The 26,274-nt window shown below is 39.7% G+C and overlaps 1 protein-coding gene across 8 annotated transcripts in view; it reads right to left on the minus strand.

Moving 5' to 3' along the window:
- POLR3B (RNA polymerase III subunit B) overlaps window positions 1-23,116 on the minus strand; it is a 160,114-nt gene extending 136,998 nt beyond the window's left edge. For 7 of the 8 annotated variants that reach the window (XR_009543296.1, XM_060164839.1, XM_060164840.1 and 4 more), the window contains exons 1-9: window positions 22,900-23,116; window positions 19,304-19,336; window positions 15,371-15,427; window positions 15,222-15,286; window positions 13,060-13,135; window positions 9,997-10,097; window positions 5,865-5,956; window positions 4,537-4,654; window positions 2,772-2,880 (exon numbers count right to left, since the gene is read on the minus strand). Coding sequence is in view for 7 of the 8 variants with exons in the window: in XM_060164839.1 (XP_060020822.1) it covers window positions 2,772-2,880; window positions 4,537-4,654; window positions 5,865-5,956; window positions 9,997-10,097; window positions 13,060-13,135; window positions 15,222-15,286; window positions 15,371-15,427; window positions 19,304-19,336; window positions 22,900-22,971 (723 nt within the window). In the remaining variant the exon portion in view is untranslated. Of the gene's footprint in view, window positions 1-2,771; window positions 2,881-4,536; window positions 4,655-5,864; window positions 5,957-9,996; window positions 10,098-13,059; window positions 13,136-15,221; window positions 15,287-15,370; window positions 15,428-19,303; window positions 19,337-22,656; window positions 22,769-22,899 lie in introns of those variants that run through there. The other variant, XM_060164841.1, reaches the window with a different exon arrangement.
- Window positions 23,117-26,274: the final 3,158 nt, after the last annotated feature.

A 26,274-nucleotide genomic window follows, 5' to 3' on the forward strand; every position in this document is an offset into this window, starting at 1 on the left:
TATTTAATAAAGATTTTCTGGTTTTAAGGCATGCATGTATCTAGTGATCCATTTTCCATATGAGTGATATAAGATTATCTGCATTACAATTAATTTATAATTTCTGGTCTAAGGAAAGCAGTCCTATGCACCTTCAAGCATTGAAACCATCCATAAAAGTCCTTCTGATGCATGGTAACATACTGCCCTCTGCTGGAGACATAATTTTACATAGATAAAATTTTCGTTATCCACTAAATCCCACTATGTACACAAGATACTGCGCTGAGCACTGTGGGATCCCTATAAAAAAAGACAAAACTACTTTGCCTTTTACAAAAATTATAATTACAAAAAATATAAACTTTGAAGAAAGGTAATAAAAAGGTAAATTTAAGAATTCTCTCTGCCCCCCCCAATATAATGGTACTGCTATTACGATCATCGTCATCATTCTAAAAAGAAAATAAATGGCATCATCTCACTTAGAGAACTCAAAAGCACATTAAGCTATACTAAGCATTAAAAAAATTTCCTACAACCTCCTTCTTGTAATTGCTTTTAGAATACAGATATGTCCTGAGTTAATGAACCTGACTTGTCAATATCCATTCAACACCTGTGAACAACTGGTGGCTTATCAACCTCTAAAATTATCTGAATTACCCAGTATCTTTCAGTAATTCCTCAAATAACCTGAGCTCTTTATTTCAATCAACCTAGTTGTCAAGATTCATTTTATACCCATATACCTCATGTTCTACAAAGTTGCTGCAAACACTGAATTAGTGAACAGTGAAACACTGTTCCCAGGAGAAACGCAGAGTTAGGTTCTTGTGAGCCTCTGGTTACACTTTCTTCAACTGATCAATACAGAACCTTGTTTTATGTGTGTTCTGTTTAAAGACATCTTATTTAATATACATCATGGTCGACTCATTAACATTGCGATTGCATTCAGCAGCACTGTAACTCATTCCTGAATGAAGCTTACCTAACACACACGTTTTCCCCCGTAAGGCACACTGCAGCCTTCTTGTGATTAGAAACACTACACAGCATGTCAGCACCATGCCTGGGCCCATTTTAAATGACAAGATCGCTTACAAAAAGCACAAAAATTTGAAAAACATGGCACTAAATAGACTGCAAAAAGGGCATTTGTTTGTAGTACGAGAGCTGAAATGAGAAGGCAGGGTATCCCCACGTTTGATCTCAGCTGGGAATGTGCGCGTTTGGTGGCTCGAATTTTTCGCTGCTCTGTGCCTGCACGTGTCTGTGAATAACGGTAAAATCACACCACACATGATGATTTGGGGGTTACAAATAAATTTTAGCAAGTAGGAGAATTGCCAAATACAGAATCTGCAATTACTGAGCATCAACTGTATCACATAATGTTGACTATTTTTCTGTTTGATTAATGACTAATACTACAAATAACCATTCATAGCATAGGTATAATATTTAAGTCGCAGAGCAGGCTAAATGGGCCACTATTATCTGAGAAGACTGTACCATTTAAATATTATTTCTATGGGAAAATGTCTTTTGGGTTCTAAGTCAACAATTCACAAACAAGATAAATCAGCTTTAAAGATTCGTGTATATGAAGAAATTCACCAGAATCCTGAAGTCCATACAAAAGAACAAAAAACTTGGTCCATACTCTCTGACCTAGAAAATTCCACTGCTAGGAACTTAGCCTACAGATATCCTTGCCCTGTATAAAATATTACAGCAGCTCTGTAATAGTAAGAGCTGTATATGTCCACTGATAAGGGAATGGATAAATAAATTATGGTACACCCATAAATGGAACCCTTGGTTAAAAAGAACATGGTAGGGCTTCCCTGGTGGCGCAGTGGTTAAGAATCTGCCTGCCAATGCAGGGGACATGGGTTTGAGCCCTGGTCCGGGAAGATCCCACATGCCATGGAGCAACTAAGCCTGTCCGCCACAACTACTGAGCCTGCACTATAGGGCCTGAGAGCCACAACTACTGAGCCCACGTGCCTAGAGCCCGTGCTCTGCAACAAGTAGTTGTGGCACTACTGAAGCCCACGTGCCTAGAGCCCGTGCTCTGCAACAAGTAGTTGTGGCACTACTGAAGCCCGCGTGCCTAGAGCCCATGCTCTGCAACAAGAGAAGATATCACAATGAGAAGCCCGCGCACTGCAATGAAGAGTAGCCCCCGCTCACCAGAACTAGAGAAACCCTGTGCGCAGCAACGAAGACCCAACACAGTCATACATACATACATAAATTTATTTATTTATTTTAAAAAAAAAGAACATGGTAGCTCTGTATGAACTAATATAACACTATCTCCAAGATGTAAGTTACAAAAAAAGAAAACAAGCTAAGTGCAAAATAGTGTGCAATGTATGTTAAGTAAAAAAAACAGAAAAGAAACCTACTATGTACTCATGTGCTGTATATGCACAGACTATCTCTAGAGAGATGCACAAGTAACCAGTAGCAGTGGTATCCTTTGGTAGGATAACTGCAGTTAGGTACAGGTGGGTGGGAGGCTTACTAATCACTATATACCCTTTTGTACCTTTGGAATTCTTTACCATGTATCTATTAAAAAAAACAAAATAGATCACTACTTTTAAAAGCACCTGAACCCCAGTCTTATTAGCTTTCAATTTTAAATACTGACAGCTTCTCTATGCCACAAATCTTTTTATTCTTAGAACTCCTTATGCTCCAAATTTCTAATTACATATGAAAATAAACCATAAAAAGAATTCTTTATAATTTTCAGTAGATACCTGCAGCCTCACCTTAAATATGATGACAATGGGTATATCTTCTGACAAAGTATTATGCCTCAAGTAAAATCGTCCTTGTTTCACAGCCATATTAGTTCTGCTTTTTTTCTCATGGGTAGAGCTGTAAGGAAACACAAGTTGGTTAAACTACATCCCCACTTAGTTCCAAGCTAGTTAATATGCAGTAGCAAATGACCACCAATCAATAAGATTCAATTGATCAACAATGATCAATAAGGTCCTTCCAAATAGGTGTCTTTTTACACAACTCCTCTCCTGCCTCCACCGCCACTTCCATCAACATTTTAAAACACCAGAATTGTTTCTTTAGCTTTGAGATTATGGTGGAAGTTTTGTGCGTGAATGAGTGACAATCACCAATTCATTCTGACCTACTCCACTTTGATTCCACCTGAATTGCTTTGATCTAGTGTGGGATATATTTCTGATCAATTTTATACATTTGAAATGAAAAACTTCAAAATGAGCCTACACTATAATGGGAAAACTACACGGAAATGAATAAATACTATGAGTTTTTAAACTAATAATCCAATAAAATATACCTACAATCTTGGCATACAGTGAAGCTAAAAGAAACTAAGGAATCTCCTTCTATTGATCTGTTAGCTGTAATTTTCCTAGTGGATTTAAAAACATTTCCAAGCTTTAATCAACCACAATAATAACACATACTGATCACCCACTACATGCTGTGTGCACTGTTACTCACTCTACTTACACTAGCTCTAATCTCCTACATACTAAGACTTATTTCGAAGTGTTGCCCCCAAATTACATACGAGGAAACCAAGGCTTAGAGAAGCTAAGTAACTACTCCCCCAACTAGCTCATAGCTAGTAAACAACTGTGGGATTCAAGTCCTGATTGCCCTGGCTTCAAAAGCTGCGTACAACAGGAAGATGTGGGTTGCAGAATTATTAGATCTGGATTCAAATGCTGGCTTCCTCAAGATCGATGTCACCCTGTGCTCAAGGCCTGTTACTCAGATGGAAATAACAGCACTTATCTTGGAGGGCTGAGGTGACAATTAAATATATATAAAGCACCTAGTACAATGCCTGGCTCCTAGTAACTGCTCAATAAATGGGCACTATTGTTAGCTGCCTCTCCACCAGAAAGGAAAAATGCAGAAACTCTAAGCCAAGCTGTTCACTGTAGGTTGTCAGAAGAGAAACTCTACTGCATACTGACATTTTAACTATGCCACATTTTTTTATTCCCAGAACTCAGTAACATCCAAATTTCAAATGACATAATAATAAATCATAGAAAAGAAGTTACAGGAGTGATATAAGGGATGCTGTTGTAGAAAAATGAGTACACTATGAAGGAGGTTGGTCTAACAATACAATGTTAAGTACATGATATACAATTCATTAAGTATAAAATAGTCTCCGATTATATCAGAGTAGGAATACATATGTAAAATGGTGAAAAGACTGAAAGGCACATGAAAAACTAAAGAGTGTTTTTTTAATTTCTTTTTTAAAAGTTCCTTTAATGCTACAGATTAACGTAAAGTCCAACTTGAATAAAATAACTAATGGCCTTTTGAGCAATGTCTCACACTGGAAATTTTAAATCAATACTCTATGCTTACAGACTTACACAATTAATTGAATGCAGATAGTTTAACTATTGCACGGCCTGTTATTGGAGAGAAATAACTGGCTACCTCCGTATTGAACGATAATCATCTGACACTAATGGAATGATCAATATTTCTTAAGAACACCATCCCTGCTATCCATACCTGGTAACTGAAGCACCTACAGCCCCTTTTCTGTCAGCCTCCACGATGATCCTGTTCTTAGACAGCTGCTCTTGGATAAGAATAACTTTTTCTACTCCTTTAACAATGAAGTAGCCCCCTGCCCAAGGGAAACAAGAAAGGTATCACCAGCTATTCTTCCAATAGTGTGATCTAGTAATGGCAGTGATCTCCTGATCACTCTTCCATCACCTCACGGTGCTGGCCATCACTCAGTTCGAAGGGGTCTGTCAATACTGTTTTACGAATTGGTAATAGTCTCAGCACATGATTTTATACAAATGAACCACAAGATGATAAACTTCTTGAAGACAAGGAACGTATCTTATTGGTCTATGGATCACCAGCAGCTGACATATATGAGAGGTGAATGAAAAAAAATGTTAAATAAATTAGTCTTCAGATTTTATAAGCACAGAATTAACTGACAATCTTCAATATAAGCTAAAATTTGCTCTTAGTTTTCTAACAAATCATTGACAATGGCAGATTAAGATTAGGTTTCCAAAATAATATTCGATATTCAATAAAACTCGTAAAACATTATGACATACTTTTGCACATAATTCAGAACAGGATAAAGTGAGACTTAATTTTACCTTCAGGATATAAGCAAAAACAAGGCAATATATTTGACTTATGCAAAATCCTGTTTCTAATAAAGTCACGTTCTTTGTTAACCTCTTTCCAAAACCTTCTGGGATTCTACATCTATGCAAATTTAAAGGAATTAGAGTAGAGCAACTATAAACTAAATCAATGTGAAACATGAATTAAGGAATTAAAAGAACTTTCTGTTAAGTGCTAAGCTTGAAAATTAAAAAAAATACTGCCTAGAAATAAGTACAAAAATATAACTTAAAAAAATTTAAACAGAAGACCTTCATTTTCTGCCCCTATATGGCATTTAAAACAGCCTGAAGTGAGCTACTTGTGACTTTTCAGATGAGGTAGACAAGGAACTTCGTGAGACTACTCTTGAATTTTTAAGCATACCAAAAGAAACCACTGAGCAAAGAGACAAAGGAAAGCCTGATAAACCATAGCAATAAATCAGAACTTGGGGTATTGAAGTTTTAAACTTGAAATAAAAGAGGAAACGGTATACCTTTTAAAAATACAGACTAATAGAATAAAGTTGGAACCGAATTTCTCAATGTTCTGCAAAGTTTTACCCAAGTTGACTATAAAGCAGAAAGGCTGGTATCGTTTTTGAGGAAAAGTGGTGAAACAACAGCAAGAGCAAAACAAAAGAAAAAGAAAAAAAAAGAAAAAGGGAAGGGGGCACAAATCCAAGAAATCACACATACCTGGATCTAAAGGACATTCATTCAGTTTGGCAAATTCTGCAGGTGTTTTTCCTGTAAGAACACAGTTTGAACTACGTAGCATTATGGGCATTCTGTTTAAAATAAAACAAAAGAAAATGTCACATACAGGTTGTCACTGGTACAAAAGCGGAGAAGAATACATACTGGGCACTGCACACATCACCAAGGGGTCTGCATTCCTGTCTGACATGCTAGGAAAGGCGGAGGGATGGTATTGCATGAAAGAGCCAAGTGAAATGAAGTATTTCCTCAGGCACACTGCTCTCCTGGTACAGATAACAAAAACTCAAATGTGTGGTTTACTTAAACTTTGCAGACAAGCCTGAGCGAAAGTCACACATGGCAACACTTCATTTGTGGTAAACAAAGTGACTCCCCTTAGGTAGAAACAGCACAATGAATCAAAGTGTAAGGAACAAGAGACTATCAAAACTAACCAGGCAATTTTGAAAAAGAACTTAGCAAAACTTCTAGAAATGAGAAATGTAAGCATTAACTTAAAAATCTAGGAGTAGGCTGAATAGTAGATTTGATGCTGCTGAAGACAGAATTACTGAATGGAAAAAGAGATCTGAAGAAATTATTAAGAATGTATGTTAGAGACAGAGATAAAGATATGAGGGTTTCAGAGTCCTGGAAGGAGAGAGTGAGAAGGCCTCATGTATGTCTAATCAGATTTCTACACAGCGAGAATACGCAGAATGTGTGAGAAGTCCTATTCAAAGAAACAATGGCTGTGAACTTCTAAAAAATGTATGAAAGCATAAACCACACAATATCTATTCAGAATAAATAAAAAGAAAGCCACATCATAATCAAGATGCAAAACATCAAAGACAAAGAGAAGATTTAAAACCCAGCCAGAGGTAATGGCAGGTAACCTGCCTTTAAAGGAAGGGAACATAGTTGGATGGACAGATAACTTCACACATGCAATTAACAGACGACAGGGCAGTGATAAGCCAGTGACTGTCAATCTAGATTCTAGACCATTCAGAAAGAAGTCGATACAAAGATATTTTCAGACAAAAACAAAGAAGTTACTACTAACGAACCCTCACTAAAAGAATTTCTAGGGAATTCCCTGGCGGTCCAGTGGTTAGGACTCTGCACTTTCACTACCGAGGGTGTGGGTTCAATCCCTGGTCAGGGAACTAAGATCCCACAAGCTGTGCGGTGCAGCCAAAAAAAAAAAGATTTTCTAAAAGATAATACTACAGGAAGATGAAAAACAAATGTTGAAGGAAGTCTGACATGCAAAAATGTATAGTGAACAAAGAAAATGGTAAATAATATGGGTAAGTAAAAAAAAATATTAGCTCTAAGATAATAATAATTTCTAATATATGGGTTAAAAAAGACAAAACAAGCTAGAACTAAAGTGCATAACAAAAGCATGTATATCAGGAGGGTCGATTTGATCCAAGTTAAAGCTGTCTAAGGTCCATGACCTTTCCATAAGAATAAACATATTATTTTCAAACTTTGTAAAATACGCAATTCAAAATTTCTAAGGTAAGCATAAGCAACCAGAACTACTATACATGACTTTCAAATCAGCTGGGAGAGAGCAAGGAAAAAAAACGTCCATGAACCTTAAAAGCAAAAAGAGAAAAAAACTGAAATGAAAAGCTGGACAGATTAAAAATGCAAAATAAGTTGACAGAAGTATATCCACATATATCTGTAACATATAATAAATATAAATGAACTACATTCTCAGATAATTTTTTTAAAATCTAGCCATATGCAGCTTATTTCAAACAAACCTAAAATGTAAGGACGTAAAGATAAAAAGAAAAGGATAAAAAAATGATATGCCAGAAAAATAACCAAGAGAAAGCAGATGTGGCTATAGTAAGAGCAGACAAAATAAGTTTTAAGGCAAAACAATATTACAAGAGATAAAGATAAATGCCTAATATTCAATAACAAAAGGTTCAATTCACCAGGAAGACCTAACAATTCAAAACTTCCATGTACCTAATATCGTAACTTCAAAAAGCAAAAATACACAAAAACATAAGGAAAAACGGACAAATCCATCATCGTAGTGGGAGATTTTAACACATCTCTCCTAGTACTTATTAAAACCAATCAAAAAATCAGTGAAGACACATAATATCTAAACAACACAATTAACAAGCTTGATCGAAAAGAAAAACATAGACAGTGACACAACAACTGGAGAATACCCCTTGCTTCCAAACACACATGAAACATGTATGAAAAGAAACAGGTCTCCACAAAGTTCCAAAACTTGATGTAAAGCACCAATTTGCAAATTTAAAAACAGTCTTCTAAGTAACTCATAGGTTAAAAAAGAAATCATAATGGGAAGGTAGGGATAGAAATATCCTCATTTTCGGGACTTCCCTGGCAGTCCAGTGGTTAAGACTCTGTACTTCCACTGCAGGGGGTGTGGGTTCAATCCCTTAGTTCCCCCTGGTTGGGGAACTAAGATCCCACATGCCTCGAGGCATGGCCAAAAAAAAAAAAACCCAGAAAAAAAAGGTCCTCATTTTGATATTTAAATAAAGAAAAAAGACACTGACTAATATATAAGAATATTTAAAAAAAATTTTTAAAGAATATTAAAATTACCAGACTAACCAAAAGAAGAAATAAAAAGAAGAAACAAAATTTGGAAGAGGAAGAGAGAAGGAAAGTGAATGATACAGATAAACCAATCCACACCTTCTATATTAGGAGTCAAAAAATAGTTGTCTAAAATTGATGTAGCAAGAAAAAAAGGTATAAGCATAGCATTTAAAGTTATGGATGTTAATAACCAGAAGAAATAACAGAACTGGTTACAAGGTCAGGAATGGGACTAGGGATGAGGAAGGGTAGGGAGGAAGACTCCTGCTTTGTATCAAATGTTCTTATGTACTATTTGATTTGCTACCAAGTATAAATATTATTTGGATTAAACTAAAAACTTTTTAGTTCAAAAAAAACCATTAAATGAGATAATGTTTCCAATGGTAGTGCATGGTACATATAAGCAGTCTAATTAACAGAGGTCGTTTTTCAGAATGCAGGACTAACAAATGAAATCACCTATCACAGGACCTGGCACCTGGTAGGTATTCAACAAATACCAGTTACATGCCCATCCTTCCCTGCCCCTCTTTAACTCAGAATCTAAACCCTAAATGTATTTCTGGTTTGCTCCAGTATCTCCTGCCTTTCTTTCACAATACTCAAACTGGATAATCATTTAGCAACAGTCCAAGATTTAACTGGACACAAGTATGGTCCATTTATAAGAAAGAGAGAAGCTCTGATCTTAACACTGATAAACAGTCGTGCTAAGACAAAGATTAACATTTTAATATCCCTACTTCTTTTCCTAAGTGAAGAATGAGGAGAATGTAGCCAAACAAGCCATGTCTTAAGTGTCTTCTACTTACCTGAGGACCCAGCAGAGCGCAGACAATGACAGTTAGCTGGTGCATATTTAATGAACAAATGGATGTTTATTAAACTCTTAGCACTTTTGAAGGGGGGCGGAACACTTGAGCGGTAATTATTTGCACTAAGTTTAAAGTCCAACATCATTATTAAACTCATTATTAAATATTGTGGATTCTGTCCATTTCTACAGGAGAATCAATATATTTCCCTAATTAGGAAAAGCAGGCAGCAAAAATGCTAGCTGATGCTATCTATTATTTCCAAACTTGTTCTGGGCAAATAAATAACTTCTGCCTTAAATACTGTTATAAACACTCATTCTTCCAGGAAAACTCAAAATATGTAAGAATCCACGGAGAAGACCAGCCCAGGAGCGTTCAGTGAAATGCTATCTTACCCAATGTTTCCCTAACAGCCTGGAGTTACAGGAGGAAATGGAAGCAATTTCCTTAGCTTTATAGAAAAGGTTTCACGATTTAAATATAACAACCACAACAACGTGACGGATGCTGCTCCAAGTGCTGTACATGTGCTGACTCGCTGGACCCATAAGATAACCCCGTGAAGTAGGCTCCAACTCCCCCATTTTTCAGATGAGGAAATAGGGCAAGAAGAGCATTAGTACGTGCTCGCGATCACCTCACAGGGCCGCAATGCTGGCAGCGAGGCTCCAGGAGGTGTCAGTCCTCACCTGCCAATGGGTAAGGCGTTGCGGATGATCCTCTGGCTGCCTCGGGTGTATTCAATATCCACTGTGATGGGGGCGGAGTACGTCATGTCCCGCAACCGGCACTGAAAGAGAATCAGACAATCATGGCTCCTCCTCTCTGGAAAAGAAAGGATCCTGGCAGCCTCAAAGAGCTCTTCTCGAGTAGAAGTATGGCCCATGCTGGACTCTGATCCCTCCATGGAACACAGCTGCCCCTGTGCTGCCTTAAGGGCACTGGGAATTACAAGCTTACCTTCTCCATGAGGGGATGATGCCAGCCATGGATCTAGACACTGCCACAGCATCCCCACCCCTGCCAGCCCAGAAATGGGACAATAAGTCGGTACTGATTTTCTTCTCACTGATCTGATGCCATCACCAGTCTGCTCCCATATCTCTGAAGCCATTAGATCATCCTTTGCAAACTGGGTCCTTGGAGAGTCATCAATATGGCTGCTTTATTCAAAATAGTTAACAACCAGTATAACAATAACTAAAGTATGTACACGCACAAACTAAAAGAATTAAACTGTATTTCCTTTTATTCTCCAAACAAACTAAACTATATCACAAAATTCCTTTCCAAGGGATATGTCAGAGCATGAATCACTCAACACATCATTCTAACAATTTCTGAGTCACTTGTGGAACTTTAGAAGTTGTTGGTGCGCGCTTTACTTTCACGTGGTGATGACTCACTAAGAGAAGCCCTTGCCTGGGCCATGATCAGGAAACCCCATCAAAATCTTCCAATGACTTCTCCATTATATTGATGGTCCTCAGGTGCCTTGCAGTCTCAAAAAGAGAATTTCTCTGAACCTCAACCATACAATTCATGATGCTGAATCCTCTCTCTGGCTTTTACTGCACCAAAGACAGATACAAACTTTTTCTAGCCTAACAGTGCCTAGGATTTTAAAATACTATATAGTCCTATTATTGACCAGTATATTACCTTATATTTAATTATATCAAGCCTCCTGCAGGCCTGACCAAAGGTAGGGTGGCATGATGATCAGAGTGTGGACTCTATTTTCTGTGCTCAAATCCCGGCTCTACCAATTAAGTCTTAAATAACCTTTCTGCATCTCAGTCTCCTCATATGTAAAACGGGAATGTGAATAATTTTAATTCCCAAGAGTATGAGTATATATTTTTAGAATGGTGCCTGGTACAGAGTACTATATAAATATTATCTCATTTTTGTTAATAAAACTAATGTAACACCCATGATAGGCAGATATTCATGGGTCTTAACAAACTCATCCCTTCAAATGGAAATGAAATTTGACAGAAGTGGTAAACATGGGGCCCCAAACTACCTCTGGGGCCCCCTCTGTCCCCCTCGAACTCTCTCTTATCAACAGGAATAGGGCTGTGTGGGTAGAGCCTGCAGTACCTGCACCCCCAGTCCTGCTGTGGGTCCCATGACTGCCCATCCACCTGCTCTCCCACGCTCCCCATCTAAGAGTCAATACCCTCCAAGAAATCTTTGCACCCTCTTTCTTTAATTGCAGTAATACCCATGTGTTTTCTTCAACATCAGGAATAATTATTATAATGACAATTGTGGCTTCAGCCTTCTTGAACTACTTCGAATTCTTCGTCTTATCCCTTCTCTGAACCCAGTAATATACTAGTTTAGAAGGTGACTTGGAGATTGTTAATTGGCTGTTTAGTTCTTGAAAAATTGGAAAGTTCTCGCCAAATGGAAAGCGGAGGTGGGGAAAGCCAAATCGGGGCGCACAGTTTCCAACATCCAGTCCTCACTACTCCCTGTTCAGTCCAACGTCACATATTCGCCTTACCTATCATCTAGGCTGCAAACCCTGGTGTCTCTGTTTCATTTGTTTTGTTATTTTAATCCATAAGAGTATGAACTTGAGCAAAGATATTATGTCTTATTTCTTTTGTATCTTCCAATTTTGCAGCACAAAATAAATGTTCAATCAATACTCGGTGATTAATACCAAAATTACCTATATAAAATATCTGGTTACTTGATCACACGTCCTATTTCACCTTGCTTAGACAACAACCATAGCACTCTAACACCTTACTTGTTCTTTACTGAAGATTCCTGTGCTATGTTCCCTAATTGCTATTTTAGCTTTACATTAATACAAACCAGAAAAATCTACAAAAATCATTTTCCTTCCTGAATCAATGCCCAATTATAGACACTAAGTGGAAGAATTTGAAGAGAAATCTAGAATCCGTTAAAAGCCAATAAACAGGGCTGTTCTAAAAGCCGTTGCCTGTAGCTCTTTTAAAACCCTGGCATTTACATTTTCTTCTCCTCTGCCTCTTCTGCTAGACCGTGAGTTCCTTGTCCTCAGTCCCTCTGCAAACGCAAGGCCTGCTGACTCTCAAAATACGCGCTAAGCGAGAAACCCCTGCAGGAACAGCACACCGCACCAGACACCAGTGGTCAGCAAGGAGCGGGGGTGGAGAGACCATGAAAAAACTCAGAAACAGGACATAAAAAAGACACAGTGACCTAACAGTGCAAGTTAACTAGGATTAAATGATAAACCAACTAATACAAAACTGTTTCCTAATACAGTATGGTATTATACAGGTGCTTATTTATTTTGGTTATCTTGTCTCATAAGAGATTTTTTCCCATTTTTAAATCATTTTTTTTTTTTTTTTTATAAGAGACGGGGTCTCGCTATGTTGCCCAGGCTGGAGTGCAGTGGCTATTCACAGGCGCGATCCCACTACTGATCAGCACGGGAGTTTTGACCTGCTCCGTTTCCGACCTGGGCCGGTTCACCCCTCCTTAGGCAACCTGGTGGTCCCCCGCTCCCGGGAGGTCACCATATTGATGCCGAACTTAGTGCGGACACCCGATCGGCATAGCGCACTACAGCCCAGAACTCCTGGGCTCAAGCGATCCTCCTGCCTCAGCCTCCCGAGTAGCTGGGACTACAGGCACGCGCCACCGCGCCCGGCTAAATCATTTTTTAAGAATATATTTTAAGGGCACTGACTCTTCCAGTTAAACCAAACAAATCCAATTAAATTAAGGTTGATAATTACCTCATGAGGGGACACTGGTCTAGTTACATTGAAGCTTTCTTCAACATCAGGAAGCCCGACATAGATATTAAGATATCTGAAAAGCAAGTTATTCCAGAACCAATTACAGTTCTTCAAAGAACATATAAACAATCACGCTATTTTCCTCCCGAATACAAGATTGCCCTTCGACAAATGCTTATCTTGCAGAGGATGACAAATTAACAAATTATAATTGGAGATCTTAAAGTCATAGAACACACAGTTTACAAAGGAGAGAAAATGTTATCAAGTTATCTTTAAAAAAAATACTGTAAATCTCTTTACAAAAATATTGAAACTATAGCTCCCTACAAATGATACTTAAGGAAAAAAGCAAATGCAAAAGAGTAGCTATAGTGCACTACCATTCTCATAAGAAAGGATACGGAGGAAAAAATATATGTGCTCATTTGTGCAAAAGAAACAGGAAGAAGAAAGCAGAAACTAAAGAGACGGGTTACCTACAGGGAGCACTGGGAACACGGTGGGAAGAACTGGAAGGGGAGGGACAATTTTCTGAATAGACTTTTTTCTATAGGTCTAACTCTTACAACCATAATAATGTCTCACATACCCAAAATGGCATACAAACCTTACTGCACTACAAATGAATAATATAATGGCACTGAAAAGGTAAGAAAGAAAATAACTAACCTGAGTAACTTTAGAAAACAGTATTTTGATTGGATACAGCAAAGACAGAAAAGCAGTATACAAGTATTAGTAAATTTTATTCTCACAGAGTGATGAATTAACAATTCTGAAACTACTTTATGTATATCCTAGGACTGAATAAGTAAGTAAATATAGCTCTGTCTACTGAGACTTTAGTACCCATATCTTGGTGTCTAAACACTACTCTCCAATAAAAGAGACTAAAGCTCCCTGGAGAAATGACTGATTCCAGGCTGGGACAGGAAAAATACTAGATGAACCACATCTCATGGTACCAGAAAGTAGGGGAGTGCTCGAAAATTCACAGGGGCATGTTGAAAGGATGCAGCAGTCAACTTGATGAATCTCCCTATGGCCAAATCTGGGACCATTTGAGAAATAAAACAATGACAGTACTGGATTATGATGCATAGAATAAAATAAACATCCATGAGTTCATATTAATATAAATAAAATTACAGATAGAGAGCAAATGAGGGGAAGAAAAAGCTCTTCCTCACAGTAGAATTCTAATATTAATGTAGAAAGAATGATGGAAATAGAGACTTGCCAATAGGTAAACACCACAGCAATTACTGTTGTAGGTAACTGCTACAACAATCATCAATGCATGCTAAAGGTAGTGGGTAAAGTGCAATGAGAAATAAGATATTTGCATAGTCTCGAAGGATCACCTTATAAGATAGTGATTAATTACTGAAGGAAAAATTAGTAACTTCACAGTAGAGAAACCTGGAAGATACCATCTTAATCAAGTGAACAAAGTTAAAATCACCAGCCGTTAAATATACTGACATCTGTACCCCCTGATATGGTACAGTGAGAATGACATGAAGCATCGCTTCTGTGGTATTCTGGCCAAAAAGGCATAACCCAATGTAGCCACAAGCAAATACCGCACAAACCCGAATCAAGGACTTTCTACAAAACGACTGACCAGAATTCTTCAAAAGTGTCAAGGTCATGAAAGACCAAGAGAGCTTGAGGAACTGTCATAGATTGGAGAGGATGAAGGAGACATATGACATCTGAACATAATGCAGGTCCTGGATTGAATCCTGGACCAGAAAATGGACATTAGTGGGAAAACTAAGATTTGTAGATTAGTCAACAGTATTGTATCAGTGCTAATTTCCTAGTTTTGCTAATTATGCTATGACTACATAAGATGTTAATATTAGTATAAACTGGGTGAAGTGTAACATGAGAACTCCTTGTCCTCTTTTTGTAATTTTCCTCTAAAATTGTTTTTAAAAAAGTTTAAACCTAATAGTTTCAGTAACTTTTCACTCATAACTACCTGTTATCCTTAGCTTACCAATTAAAAATTAAGCATTTGATAAATATCTTCCTATCAAACAGATAAAAGGAGAATTATGTTAAAAGAGTTTTGACAGCAACTACATTCACTATAAAAAATGTTAGACATAATCAAAATAGCAAATTAAGAGTAGTTGCTTCCTTACTTTAAGTACCACATGGGGTCAGCATCACTCGTAACCTTTTCGTTGGCTTTCATTATTTTCTTTATCTGCAGGGGAAAGAGTAACATGAGGAAAGACTCTGGCTTCCAGTTAATTCTTAACCATATCCTTTTCCAAGATCTGATGCTTACCTCTACATTAATGAAATAGTTAAATGAATCTATATGCTGTTTCACAAGGCCTTTCACCTAAACAGATAAAAAGTAAAAAGTAGGTTAGCAACAAAATAGCAGATTACACAATGGATCTCACCTGATCCATAAATTTTCCTCAAAACCAAAGTGAGAAAAAAAATCCATGAATTTTACTTAGCAAAGCTTTACATTTATGTGTCCTCACTCCATCTCTCCTCCATCTTACTAGAACACCCTCAAATTTTCCTCCCTGAAAAACAGTCTGACCTTTGGAATTCAAGATATGAGTACCTGAATATACCTAATGACTCCCCATGAGCTAACAAATAAGGCAGGATTTTCCCTACATGCTTTGAATTTACAAAAAAAATCCCAGAAACAAATACAGCAGTTGAGCATCATCTCTTCAACCCTCAAACAACGTCTATTTTCTTTCTTGTCTTGCTCCTATGTAAGCAGTTTTATGATTTCCACATATCTGTCTTTCATATCACTTTTAGAAGAATGAAGGGAAAAAACAAGGATCTCTATTAAGAAAACCAAAAATAATTGCATTTAAAATTGGAAGCAGAGTGAACATCAGGGACCTAAGATCGACCAGCTGGCAGCGACTTCCTTTCATCTCAGAAGTCAGTATGGCTGCACAAAGCGCTATGAAAAACACTGAAATGATAAACACATAGAATCCAGTCTTAGGACTTAAAGGACTGTAATGTTCATCATTTTACATTAATCTTCAAACACAATTAGTTCAACATTTCTAGAACACTCTCAACAGACAGATAATCACAGGGCCTTTGCTTTAATTCCACCTCCTTATTCAGGATCTCACTGGCTTACAAAGCAGCCATCCTATTATAAAATAGTTCTGATTGTTAGGGGAAAAATTCACCCTTATAATGATCTGCAGTCTGCCTTCCCACAGTTTCCACCCCTGGGGCTTAACTGTCTTTTCTGGAGAAAATGCCTGCTCTACCTCAGTCTGTTGAGTGATCACATCTCTCTTTCACGTTCTCACTTCCAGGCTGAACAGGCACTTCCCCTATTTCTCGCAGGCATGCCTTCCAGACCCCTCAGCAGCCCATGAACCGCTCCTGAGTGGGCTCCACGCTGTCATCACATGGATGTTAATCCTCCACAGCCTGACCAGTGTACAGTGGGGCGACTACGTACCTCCCTCACTCTGGATATTTTACCACTGCTATTAAAAAACAAGGTCACGTTACAGGCTGATCAACTAGAACTCAAAAGGTAATTGTTTATGTTCACAAAAGAATGCTATTAAGTCAAGCACACCCCATTTGGTACTTGTGCAAAACTAAGAGGGACTTACAGGAGTCCCTCTTCACTGCTGTCACCCCAACCTAACATTCCAAGTCTTGATTCCACCTGCCCACAGCACTGCAGCCTCACAGGCTTCAAGTTCCTGTCTTCAGTTACATATTAAAAATCTTTACATTTTTGTTCTTGGACAAATATATTTCAAGGTGGTCTGAGTAAAAGAGAACCCCAACTTTAAATGAATGAAATAGCTGTAGTCTCATGTCTCTGTTAAGTTCTCTACCTTGTCAACTACAAAGTGGCATTTTCCATTGGCACCTGCCATCTAAGCACTAATACTCTAGCCGACAGTTCAGAAGATTGAAGGTTCGAGTCCCTTCAAGGTTGCCATAGTAACTGTCGAGTTAAAAAACATGCACAACATGAGAGTTGCGAGTTAAGTTTTATTTGGGGCAAAATGAGGACTACAGCCAGGAGACAGCATCCCAGATAGCTCTGAGAAACTTCTCCAAAGACGCAGCGGGGAAGGTCAGTATACATGTGATTTTGGTGCAGGGGGAGCATATGCAATCAAGCACACATTCTTCGCAGAAGGTTTCTGCTACTCTCGTGAAGGTTACTGCTAGTCACGAGGCGCAGACGTCACCATGAAGGATTTTAGTGCTTTTCTAGATACGAGGAGATGCAAGAATTGGGCTCATAAAATTGGCTCCTGAAAATATCTAACTATTGGGCTTCCCTAGTGGCGCAGTGGTTAAGAATCTGCCTGCCAAGGCAGAGGACACGGGTTCGAGCCCTGGTCCGGGAAGATCCCACATGCCGCAGAAGAACTAAGCCCGTGCGCCACAACCACTGAAGCCCGTGTGCCTAGAGCCCGTGCTCCGCAACAAGAGAAGACACCACAGTGAGAAGCCCGTGCACCACAACAAAGAGTAGCCCCCGCTGACCACAACTAGAGAAAGCCCGTGCACAGCAACGAAGACCCAACGCAGCCAAAAATAAAAATAAATAAAATAAAATTTAAAATATATATATCTAACTATCTGAAGACCTGTTTTGCCAGTTTTTCCCAGAGCACACAGTGCCTCATTTCTGCTCTCCACCCTGAACTCCTTTCAGCAGGTGTTGAAAGTCAGCAGCTGTAGCAGCACATGATTTAATTCTTGTAGAGGTAGATGGCAAGTGCCAATGGAAAATGCCAATATGTAGTAGACAACCTCTTCTTGGACCACATACCACCAACTGTCTCCTCTTTTTTGAATCACAAATCCTACCCCTTCTCCTCTGCTTATGCGTATGTGTGTATGTGTGTGTGTGTATATATATATATATATGTATATATATATATATATACATATATATATACATATATAGTTCCCTTTGAAAAAGAAAAAAGTCATAATTAAAAACAACAACAAAAAAAAAACTTCCCTTGACCTTACTATCATTTTATTTCATTTTTGGTTACTTAAAACTTCTTCAAGAGCTTCCTATTGCTGTTAGAAGAAAAGCCAAAATCCTTCACATCAAACTCCTTAACCATAAAATCTGGTCAGAAATCTGGCCCTGACAGCTTCCCAGCTTCATCTCCCAGCACTCTCCCTTCTGCCTATTAACAGAAAACTAAGTTGGACAAAACTCTACTCATTTTTCAAGTCTTCATTCTTTCACTTAGCGAGATGCTTCCAAGATTCATCCATGTTGTAGCATATGTCAGCACTTGATTTCTTTTTATTGCCAGATACTATTCCATTGTATGGATAGACCATATTTTATTTATCCATCCATTAGCTGGTGTTCATGTGAGTTTACACTTTTTGGCTATTATGAATAATGCTGCTATGAACATCTGTGTACAAGTTTTTGCATGGACACGTTTTCATTTATCTTGAGTAAATACCTAGGAGTAGAAACGCAGGATCAGACAGTAACTATGTTTAACCATTTGATGAACTGCCAGGCTGCTTTCCAAAGCGGCTGCAACATTCTACATTCCCATCAGTAGAGCGTTAGGATTCTGATTGCTCCACATCCTCATCAACACTTGCTACTGTCTTTTTTTGACTATAACCATCCTACTGTGTGTCAAGTGGTCTATCATTGTGGAACCTGCTACTACTCAGCATAAGCTCTTTAAAACTGAAATTCAATAATAATAGGAATCGTATAATCTGTAGTTCCTCTGTCTAGCCACTCACCCATTCCAGCCAAGCAGACTGGACTCTGTTTCCTACAGACCCCGTGAAGGCTCCTCCTGAGCACCTTTATTAAGCCATGCTCCCTGCATCCTACCTTTCAGCTCAGTTAATTCCTTTCCTCTTAAGATGTGGCTTACATCTCACCTCCTTTGGGAGGCCCTCTCTGACCACTTGTGGCATCACTCTTGCCAACAGCACTTTGGTTTGTATTATTCATGTGCCATGCTACAACGTATACTACTTCCTATCTCTAAAATTAGATTAGCAATCCCCTAACTAGTATTTTATAGACAGGGATACTGCCTTATAATTTCTTGTACTTCTAAAACCTAGAAAAGCACACAGTTGTACAAAGTCAAAAAATGTTGGTGAAAAAAGATTAATTTTAAAAAAGGCTTATTTCTTCACTCTTCATTGGAAAAACAACTAATTATTATTAAATATTAATTACCTTTAAAAATGCTGGAAGCAGCCGCCATTTTTCCTGTGAATCAGAACAATAAAAGTATCAGAACTCTGTGCTAGCAATCACAATATTTTCATGAGAAGTTACTTTAATGTACCCAAAATGACTCACTTCATCACAGGAAGCAAAAGAAAGTAAATGAAAACGAACAATTTTTACATTGCAACCACTTTTATGGAAATCATATATGTGCTGTGTATGTACATGTATACAAACATGTACACACACAAGTATATATAAACCACAGATTTCTTAAATAGAATATACTTTAACCTCTTCTTGGTGACTCAAGATTCCAAGTACTTTTTATCTTTATTTTATTCTCATGACACTTCCTGAGTAAGCAGGGTTTGCCAGTCTTAGGAAGGGTGAGTAAGTTTCAGAGAGGCTGGTGTGGAAGCTAGGTCTCTCAACCCAAAGGGAGTTCTTTCTCCCCCTTATTTTTTCTCAACTAGTGCCTGGTCAGAGCTCAGGCTGCAGAAGGATATCACATGGTGTCCATCTCCTACTTTAAATGGTTGCAAACTGCCACACTTCTTGAGCTCTTAGGCCTGCTCTTCACACCTTCCTGAGGTCGTAAACAGCCTACCATGATAAGACTCTTCATGAATGGTATCTAATCTGTTAATGGGAAATCTGACAAATGGGTAGAACTGAGTCTTAAGTAAGAATACACAGCTTCTGAGTAAGGGCTCCAGGATCATGTAAGACTTCCCAAGAACTGTAAACTTTTTTACTTTGAGTAACAGGAGAAGCATTGGAAGGTTTTGAGCAAAAGAGTGACAAGATGATGTGACTCATTTTAACTGGATCACTCTAGCTGCTGGGGTGAGAACAGGCAAGGTTAGAAGGAGGGAGATCATTTAGGAGTTCACTGCAATACTCCAGGCTGATAACAATACGGGTAGTGAGAAACTGTTGGCTAGGAAACTCAATGTGAAGTTAGAGCCAACAGGACTTGACAGTAGATTAGATGGAGACTCTGAGAGAAAGAAGAGTTGAGACAGACACCTTAGAGTTGCCATTTCTGGAGATGAGGAGGACGCTGGATGTCTGGATGCTGTCAGAGTAGCAGGTTTAGGTGTGCAGGGGTCATCAGGAGTTTGGTTGGGGGCATGTTAAGTTTGAGATATCCATTTGTCTATTTGGAGATGCCAAATAGACAACAAATATAGGTCTGGAACTTGGGAAGAGAGTGGCCTGGAGATCTAAATCAGGGAGAGGTCAGCAAATGGAGGGTAGTTAAAGCCGTGTAACAGATGGAAATCACGTGGAGAAGAGTTCCATGAAGTGAGATCAAAAACACTCCAACGTTTAGAGATGAGGAGCAGAAAGCACATCCAGCAAAGAAGACTGAGGAATGGCCTGAGAGGGAGGCAGACGACCTGGAACAAGTAAAAACATTTTTCAAGAAAAAAGGTAGGTGGGGGCAGGGGGTACGTAAGAAATCTCTATACCTTCCTCTCAATTTTGCTGTGAACCTGAAACGTCTCTAAAAAAAGTCAAATCTTAAAAAAAAAAAGAAGTTGAGTCTGGCAAAACTCATCTATGATGATAGAAATCAAAAGGTGTGGTACGGCACAAACTGAAAAGGGAACTTTGCGGGATGCTGAAAATGTTCTATATCTTGTATGGGGTGCTAGTCATTTGGGTATACATAACTGTCAAAACTAATGTAAATGAAGACTTAGTACTCATGCATCTTACTGTATGTAAATCTACAAAGAAGAATGCGAGAAAAATCAGAGAAGACTATATGAGGAGAGTAGAAAGATCTTGAGGAGATCTGGGGGGGGGGGGCGAGAAACAAGTTAGAGAAGTAAGCAGTGGCCAAAATGATAAAAGGACTCATGTAAGTATGGTAAGGACTTTAGATTTTGCCCTGAGAGCAATGGGCAGACTGAAGAATTTTAACCAAGGGAGCAACGTGATCATATCTGCCTGTTTAAACTGATGGCTCTGGCTACAGAGCAGAGAACAGACTGTTGGAATGGGACAAGTCAGGAGCCTAGGAAATAAGAGATGACAGTGGTTCAGACTTGGAGAACAGAAGAAAGGAAGTTTCAGAATTGAGTACATTTTGTAGTTGGGGGCCCTTAAGATGGGACGGTGGATTGGATGCAGAGGGCCAGGAAAAGGAACTGTTATTCCTGAATCAGAAGACTGGAAATGTAGTACTGGTCCCTTCACAGCTGTGCAAATTCAGACAAGACACAGAAATCCTTTAGGCTTATTCCTTCAGCTCTCTGGAGAAGCAGTCCAGTCAGCAGTTAAGGATGAGGGCTCTGGAGTCTGACTGCCAGGGTCCAAAATACAGATCAGCCATTTAACAACCTTCTGAAACTGGGTGAGTTACTTAACCTCTCTGAGCCTTAAAAATCTTCATTGGCAAAATGGGGCAAAAATATTACTTGCTTCAGATGATTAAATAACATAATGCTCGTTAGGCTTGAACAGAGCTGGCACATACGTGCTCAGTAAATGCTGGTTCAATAGCTAAAAATTCAGATCAACTATACTCCAACATAAAAAAAAAAGTTAAAAATCCAGTATTGTCCAATGAAGATCAGCAGTGTATTGCAGGCACTCACAGATTGAATCTAACAGACTGATTATAATTCCTTTATTTGCCGAATAATTATTAAAGAAACAGATTTACTGATCCTGTCGGCCATTCTCCTCCTTAAACTTGTCAATGGCATCCCAGCCCTCCTTTAGATGTCTAACAAAACCTTTCATAATCAGGGTCCTTATCTGTCACCCTTAAATCTCTCCTCTACTTTTCTCCACTCCGGTACTACTGGATTTGTTTTAATTCCTTAAAAACAGATGGTCTTGCCTCCAGGCTTCCAGTGTCCTGTTCCCTCTACCTGAATCTCTCCCTTGACTATTTCTCCACTTCCCATCCCATGCCAACTAAGATTTTGAGGCCCAGAGAAGTTATATGTACCTTTCCAGAAAATAAAATTACGTCAACATCTGAACTTCATTAGGCAGCTCACTGTAGGGCAGTTATCCTTAACTGCTGAGAATCTGATGAAAGCTACGGGGCTACTCCCCCCGAAAACACCTAGGCAAAATTTGGAGTAAATTTTCTCGGCGTTTAAAATACTCCTGCAGCCCAAACTTGAGTTCCCGGTGAAAAGGAAAAATAACTAGCCTGGGATTCAGACGATCTGGTTTTCCCACCACAGCCAGCTGTGGGACCTCACCAAAGTGGCCTAAGCTCCCTGGACCTCATTATCCCTTATAAGCCGTCAAAGATGCAATATGTCCCCCCAAGGTGGGCGAGAGTCAGTCCTCCCCTGATAACACACGAACACTGGAATGCGTCCAACCCGAGAGCCGTGCGCGGAGCCGCTGGGTCTGCACGGCGGCTGACATGTCTCCTCAGCTTCACCCTGCACGAACAGCAGTGGCCGGCTCTGGAGAGGACTCGCGCGGAGCACCAAGCACGCGCGGAGTCCTGAGCATGCGCGGAAGACGCGGCCCGCCCCCCTCCGCGGCCAGAGTTCTCGGGGCAACGCCTCCCGGGGACGCATGCCAGCCTCTCTTCCGTTCTACGCGTGCCCTGCCCTCACCTCTACAGTCGGGATCGGCGCGGCCAGCTGCTCCGGGGTCAAGTTCCCAAACTCCTCCGCAAGCACGTCCATGCTGTTCACGACAAAGGAAGGAGCAAACAGAACCCTCACGCGCGCCTTCGCTGCTCCAGGCAAACTGCTGTACCCGTGGAGAGCGGTGCGCGGTGGCCTAAATAGTCCCCGCCGCGCAACTTAATCGAAGTCGCGGAAGAAAGGTTCCGCCTGCTCTCGGTCAGAACCTGGGGTTGAACCCGGATGTGGCTGAGGCGGAGCTTGGAAACTGCGTCCCCTGGTGTCGCTCGGAAGTCTCGCCTGGGTAATCTTAAACCCCAGCGGACAGATTTTGGCAGTTATCCCACAATCAAGACCAACAACGCGTATTTTCATTTTAAAAATAATTCAAAGAAAACGGTAAATGGATAATTTGCACAACTTGAGCCACCGAGGCATCGAATTCATTTAATTTAAGCCCAAACTACACATTGTATAGTATGGAAAAAATAGGAAATTTACCAAATGCCTAGTAGGAGGGGATTGGTTAAAAAATTAAGGTACATGCGTGTGATGGCCTATTATACAATCATTAAAATGACCACGAAGTGAGGAGGAGTTAACTTACCTAGAGAGAAGAGCATAACAGGACAGTAATTAAGATAGTGTTATATTCTAAAAGGGCTAGACAGAAGATCCAGGAGTAAATTCCAGCAGAAATTTAGTATGAAAAGATGACATTTTAAAAGAGCAGGGGAAAGATAGCTTATCCAAAAATTGATGTTGGAGCTGCTGATTAGCCATTTAGAAAAAAAATACATCTAAGTAAATACTATACGGATTAAATATTTAAATGTTAACAAAACCTTAGAAGAAAATATAAAGTGAGTAAATCCATAACACTGAGCTGTGGCCACCTTCAAGGATAGCAATATAGTCAGAAATCATAAAGGAAAATATTCATAGATTGGATAATATAATTCTAGCCATAGGTTTATGATTCCACGGAAAATTTAAAATTTTCTGAACAGATGGTTAAAAATCACCATGAATGGTTTTCAAGAAATACAAGTTGGGGCTTCCCTGGTGGCGCAGTGGTTGAGCGCCCGCCTGCCGATGCTAGGTAGACGCGGGTTCGTGCCCCGGTTCGGGAGGATCCCACATGCCGCAGGGCGGCTGGGCCCGTGAGCCATGGCCGCTGGGCCTGCGTGTCCGGAGCCGGTGCTCCGCAACGGGAGAGGCCACAACATTGAGAGGCCCGCGTACCGCAAAAAAAAAAAAAAAAAAAAAAAAAAGAAATACAAGTTGGCAGAAGAGAAAGGATTGGTATCCCTAATTTAAAGTGAACTTACAGGGACTTCGCTGGTGGCGCAGTGGTTAAGAATCTGCCTGCCAGTGCACGGGACACGGGTTCGATCCCTGGTCCAGGAAGATCCCACGTGCCACGGAGCAACTAAGCCCGTGCGCCACAACTACTGAGCCTGCACTCCAGAGCCTGTGAGCCACAACTACTGAAACCCGTGCACCTAGAGCCCGTGCTCTGCAACAAGAGAAGCCACCGCAATGAGAAGCCCACGCACCGCAATGAATAGTAGTACCCACTCGCGTCAACTAGAGAAAGCCCACGCGCAGCAATGAAGACCCAACGCAGCCAAAAAATTTTTAAAAATTTAAAAAAATGATAGAGCCTGCCTTGTAGCGGGTTGTGCAGTTATATGAGATCATTTATATAAAGTGCTTAGGCCATAATATGGTAAGTAATTACTTTACTACATTCTGAAAGAAAAAAATTATATTCAGGTTCCCTACCATGCCAGCAAGTGCAGCTGCTGGGACAGATTACTAGGTTTCCTTTCTTCTTCATAAAGCCTTGCGATAAATCCCTAGGTCCCTTTCCCTTGAAAGCTGAACGAGGCTAACATACCAAGCTTAGACATGAAAAGATAAAGCTTCACTTGAAAAACAGAGAACAAGAGGGTACAAGTTGCTAGTACAAATGTACGTTCTAAAAGGTTAGATTAAATCATGGAGGATAAAGTCATACCTGATTTACTAAATGAAATTAGAGCATGTTGGGTGTGTCACTATCCTTTGAAGCTGACAGCAAGGACAATAACTGCAGCCTTCTATGTACCCTTGAGTTTCTCTGCCAATGACAATATTGGGCTTAATGAACCACGGTTGTGATATGATTTGACAATTTTTGGTCTTATGTACTTAAGTACTCAATCATCACTTCTCAAAATACTAAAACCTCTTGAAGTGTGAAAGAGATTTAGGACAAATAAATGAGCTATTGTAATGTATTCTGTCCACATTATGCTTTAGAGTTTGTAGACAATTTCAAATACATTATCTCATTTGATTCTCACAATAGCTCTGCAAGGCAGTCAGGTAGGTTAGGAAATGGATGTTCAGGGAGACTAAAAGATTGGCTTGAGGTCATATAGCTAAGAAGCAGAAGTGAATTCAAACTCGGGTCCTGTGACTCTCAGTCCCATGCTACTTTTACTGAATAATGAGTGGAAAATGTTGGTACCTAACATCATCAGAGGAAGAACAGGCTGAATTTTAGTTTTAAGAAGGATTCAAGTAAAAAAATATGTTGCACGAAAGATGGCACTCCCCACGCCCATGGCATACTTAGCCAATCAGCCACAGAATTCTTTACTGCTTGTCCCGGATTTAGCTTCAAAATCCTCTCAACACAGTGCTCTGGGAGTAATACTAAAAGATCAGAGCAGACACATGACCTTAAACTTATTTTCATGGGACTTCCCTGGTGGTCCAGTGGTTAGGACGTTGCGCTTCCAACGCAGGGGTCTTGGATTCGATCCCCGGTTGGGGAACTAAGATCCTGCATGCCGTGTGGCATAGCCAAAGTGGGGGGGGGGCCGGAATCAGGTAATTCCTGCATGGTCTACTAGGCAATGCCCAGCACTTCATTAACGCAAGGACCCAGTAAGTTCTGTTGTTCATTAAAAAACAAACTTATTTTCATAAAAAGATGATTCATAGAGCTTATTCAAGGAAACTGGAGGGATCTGAGGTGGAGACTGTTGCTAATGCTTACCAATACCCAACACCCACACCCGCCTTTTCTCCTGGGCACATCTTCCTGACTCCTTTGCAGTTAGATGGGGCCAGATGACCATCTAGCCATCTAGTCATCAACTAACGATCTAGTTAGTTCTGCCCAATGTACCATGAGTAGAAGTGGGTGATCCTTTTCTTCCCTTATCTTCTGAGTGATTAAGGAGACGCTGAAGGTTTCAGGGACTACTGAGTTACAAGATGGATGGAAGTTGGGTCTCTAAGTGGCTGAATGGAGTAGGGTCCGCGACACACACACCAACCTTCCCTAAACTTTGAACTACAATTTGA

The sequence above is a fragment of the Lagenorhynchus albirostris genome, chromosome 11, assembly GCF_949774975.1.
Source record: "Lagenorhynchus albirostris chromosome 11, mLagAlb1.1, whole genome shotgun sequence".
NCBI lineage: Eukaryota > Metazoa > Chordata > Mammalia > Artiodactyla > Delphinidae > Lagenorhynchus > Lagenorhynchus albirostris.